Source organism: Alternaria postmessia (genome assembly GCF_024291825.1).
Source record: "Alternaria postmessia strain BMP 2775 chromosome Unknown scaffold_264, whole genome shotgun sequence".
Classification (NCBI taxonomy): Eukaryota; Fungi; Ascomycota; class Dothideomycetes; order Pleosporales; family Pleosporaceae; genus Alternaria; species Alternaria postmessia.
In genome coordinates this window covers 3,496-8,000 of record NW_026260337.1, presented here as the reverse complement: position 1 = coordinate 8,000, position 4,505 = coordinate 3,496, and the positions used below count along the sequence as shown (strand labels likewise).

The window sequence follows — 4,505 nt, the reverse complement described above, 5'->3', positions numbered from 1 at the left end:
CTTAGGGGCCTCTGGGCATTCGTCATATCGAGCATCCCACAAGGGCGGGTGCTCGATCCGAGAAGATGCCGCCTACCGGCTCTTGCATCGCCCTAGCGGGGCTGCGTTGAGCCTTCCTATCGTGCGTATCCTTGTACGACCAGAAGAAGTCAGAGCGTGGTACGCTCTAGCTGAGACAAGAACGAGGGTGCGACTAGGCGCATCCTTGCGTCTTACCAAGTGCTATAGCGCATATTTGCAGCCACGATACCGCTGAAAGTAGCGCTGGGTTGATGGCAGTCGGCTTGATCTGCTTGAGAGACATCGACTGGCGTATCCTGCTGACCTTGCGTGGCCCGTGGGCCCCTTCTCCCGCCTGTCGAGCCGGAGTATCAAGCCTTTTCTGCACACACAGAAGACACGTTTGGGTAGGACTATTCGCACAGTGCAGTGCATTTGCAATCTACAACACCCGACCCTTGCGGGACGTCCTTGCTGCAACGAACGTTGCCAGTCGTAGGTCAAACGAGTACGTCACTTCTCACCTCGCACGAGAAAGCAACAAAAGACTACAAGGAAGCTGACACAATGACCGATAATGCACTGTTTTCTGTTCGGCGACGTCTTGTCTGCTTCGCGGTGACCAGACAATACAATCAGGATGGGAGGAGCAACGATCTCCACACCAGCTGACAGCATCTTCAGGGTCAAGTCAGATGTAGTAGTGCAGTACAGCTTTCGATTATCCAAGTATAGATCACGTCCAGTCTTCGCACCATAACCGCCCTACAATGCCTGAATCACGGAATCTCTCAAGAGAAGCGAGTGGAACACGCGTGTCGCTGAATTGTTTCTCCACGAATGGGAGAGCGTATGCTAGCCGATGCTAGTGTACGAAGTCCGCAAATCCGGGCTGCTCGCGATCTTGGATCTACTGACGCTGATGCTCTGGTAATCTTGCCGACGGGAAGCAGTGATATCAGTAGCTGAGCGCAAAGGCAAGCATGCATACATCGCCAAACCTGCCGTGGAGATCTCGAGCGATTAGTATATGTCTCTCCAAGACGATGTCGCAAGGACAGTGCATGAACCTCATCACTTCGGCCACAACTTAGACACCGTCCTCCATCTCGAAGGTCACCAAAATGTGATCAACGCACGAGGACTGTGACTTGACATCCGACTAGTGCTATCCGAGGTTATCGCATCCCTGCCCTCCTTTCTCTCACTTCCATGGCTCTCGTTGAGACTCTTTGTTTCTATAGGTATTATCGAAAGCTCCGTCTCCACGGTCGGCGTATCCGAAAAACTCCATAAGGCTGCTATCTTTGTCTGCTAGCGCGCAATTTTGTTCGCTCGATGTTTTCACTTTCCTGGACGTTGGACAGAGTTCGTTCTGTGTCAGTGGTTGCGCTCGTATCTTCACTATGACTGTCCCGCTCCAGAGCAAGGGCCATCGCCGTCCCCTTGTTCTCACCCTACGATGCCTTGCTCCCGCCTGTCTCCGCCACTGTCCCTATCTCTCCATCCTTGTCGGCGTCTTCCTTGGATGGCGTTTTGGGCACAAGCCCCGCAGTCTGCTTCGACCAAAGCTCCGCATACTTGCTACCCTGGTTCTCCAGCAACTCCTGATGTGTCCCCCTCTCGATGATCTCACCCTTGTCGACCACTAGAATCTGATCCGCGTCTACAATCGTACTCAGGCGATGCGCGATGACGAAGGTAGTGCGGCCCTGGCTCAACTGGCTGAAGGCTTGCTGGATGCGCGCTTCGGTCGAGGAGTCGATTGCGGATGTGGCCTCGTCGAGCATGACAATCTTGGGACTCTTGAGCAGTACGCGGGCAATAGCTATGCGTTGGAGTTGGCCACCCGAGAGACGAACGCCGCGTTCGCCAACTTTCGAGTTGTAGCCGCCAGCAAGGCCGGTGATGTCGTCGTGGATGGCGGCGGCGCGGCAGGCATCTTCAATGTCGCGGTCGGAAGCGTCGGGCTTGGCGTAGCGGATGTTGTCACGGATGCTCTGGTTGAGAAGGACAGGATCCTGGGGAACAAGGCCCACGGCATCGCGAAGACTGGCTTGCGTGACTGAACGTAGATCCTGGCCGTCGATCTCGATGGAACCTCGTGTAACATCGTAGAAGCGGAGGAGTAGTTTTAGCATCGTCGATTTACCGCTTCCTGTCTCGCCTACGAAGGCGATCGTTTGTCCCCCCTCAGCCTTCAGGTTGAGGCGCTTGGAGACAGGTGTGTGCTCGTCGTAGTGGAACTCGACGTCCCTGAACACGACCTGTCCAGCAGAAATCACAATGTCTCTAGCGTCGTCTCGGTCGACAACCGTAGGCTTGGTATTGAGCAGTTGAAGAAGCCGCTCGGCGTCAATAAGCACACTAGAGATGCGCTGGTGGCTGTACGAAATTACATAGAGAGGCTTTACTATCGCGTACCAGTACATGATCAAGGTGACGAGATTACCAACCGGTCTGCGCCCAGTCACGATCTGCGACATACCGAAGATGCAGACTCCTGCGAACCCGAGAGTAACCACAGCGTCCTGTGCTGCCTGACCGCCCATGGTCCAGAAGAAGTAGGAGTACTGAGCGGAGATAGTGGCAGTGATGTTGTCTGCATAGCGTTTGCGTTCGAATTCTGATTGGTTGAAGTAAGCGACCGTCTGCCAGTTGTGAACGGTCTCGTTGACCGTTGAGCTCTCAGTACGCTGCTTCTCAGCATAGTCTCTTCGCTTGGGCTGAGCGAGGGTCGTGAAGTGAAAGCCGGTGGCGATATATGCTGTGCCCATGAAGAGGATGATGAAAGCCATGTATGCGTCGAACAGGTGAGCGACGTAGTACATTGCTATAACAAGATCCAGTAAGATCGGCGCCATGTCGAAGAGAACCATCTGAATGAGCAGGCTTAGAGATGTAGCCTGTTCAATGGCCTTCAAGACCTCGCCAGAGTTCTTCGAGGTGTGGAAGTCCATAGACAAGTCTAGCACATGCCCGTAAGCTAGCAAGGTGACGCGGCGATATGCGCAGTTGGAAATGACCAACTGCGCAATGCCGTCAAGAACGCCCGAGCAGGCATAACTGCTGATGCAAGAAAACAAGACCCACAAGCCGATATCCTTCCAAGGCACAATGCCACTCTGAGTGTCGTAAGACTGCTGTAGCTTGTTCGTGATCACACCAAGCTGTCGAGGCGTAAGCAAGTTGAAGATGCGCTCTTGCAGCACGTGAACGAGTCGTAGACCCAGGCAGGCCATGACCTTCCAGTCGTCTCTAGGGAACAAGTAGGGTAAGAAGACAGCAAAGCCTTTGAGATATCCGAACCAGCCGCCTTCTTCCTCGAGACGCTTCGCCTGTTGAGCTTTGATTTCCTTGTCATCGTCTTTGGGTGCTGCTTCTTTCTCGTCGCTCGCGGCTGCGGTAGTCACGGTGCCGTAGCCAGGGTTGCTATTGGATGCGCCTGAGCTATCCGCTTCCTTTTCTAGCAGAGGTTGGCATTCCTTGTCCCTGGCGGTCTCTGCCTGCTTGGTGACCAGAATGAGACAGGCATCGAGAAGTAAGATCAGGGAAGCAGTAGCCCTGACACAGCCAATGACAAAGGGCGTGTTGCTGTGCCGATTGCTCTCCGGCGTGGACAAGGCTGTGAGTAGACACGTCGTAGTTTCGAGAGCGAACTGGAGAACAAAGGCGCCAGAGTACGCATGCCAGCACAGCGCCTTGCTCGACCAAAGCATAAACGCCAGAAAGCTCCAGACCAGTATCGACCCTAAGCAGCGGATTACTGCGGGTTGTGGTGGCTCGTAGCCCCGTTCGCTGGCCGACCGAGTGAAGTGGTAGACAACCTCTATCATGTACGCGCCCAGGATTGTGAGCATCGAGATTAGAATGCTTCGCCGTCTCTTTTGAGACACCAATCGTGCTTCTCGTAGAGTGCATAGACTGAACAGCCAGGCTCCTGTGTAGTAGAAACCCACAGCCCAAGCCTGGATGTGATTGAAAAAGTGCATGACCGTGTAAGGTGGTGTCGCGAAGGAAGGCTGATCCATGGCGGCGGCGGTAAGCAAGAGTTTGTGTCTGCGTTGATATGTCAGTTCTCTTCGGGCGTGTTCTAGTGGAGCTGTACTTGGTCATGTATGGCTGCGTTGGTTGCACCAGATCTAGAGAGGCGGACCTGTTGTCTTACGGACTCGGAGGCCTAGATGGGATGAAAAGTGCAAGAGATGAGCTGGAAGCGCCTTGCCCGGGCTGACCCCTTCCAAGTCTGACGTCCGGTCAGAAAGAATGAGCTGCGAATCTGCACTGGACTACGGTTCCGACTGTGGCGCAGTATCAGCAACGCATGGATCACCCCAACATCCGTATCGCCAGCTCCTGTTGGCGAGGCTAACGCGCCCAGAGATTAGCTGCTTGTCGCTTCGCGGAACAAAGGTCCCAAACTGCGTGTTGCAGTAGCCAAGTCAGTGATTGGCTGCTGACTACGCAGCGTGGAGGTAGGGTTGACCCCGCCGTGGTCTCGGGAA

General features: G+C 54.5%; 1 protein-coding gene across 1 annotated transcript; it reads right to left on the bottom strand.

Moving 5' to 3' along the window:
* Window positions 1–1,457: 1,457 nt before the first annotated feature.
* On the bottom strand, window positions 1,458–4,031 carry J4E82_011654 (uncharacterized protein; the record flags this gene model as incomplete). Its single annotated transcript, XM_051737854.1, has 1 exon — window positions 1,458–4,031. One exon carries the CDS (start codon window positions 4,029–4,031, stop codon window positions 1,458–1,460), a length of 2,574 nt encoding a protein of 857 aa, XP_051582388.1.
* Between the last annotated feature and the right edge of the window lie 474 nt (window positions 4,032–4,505).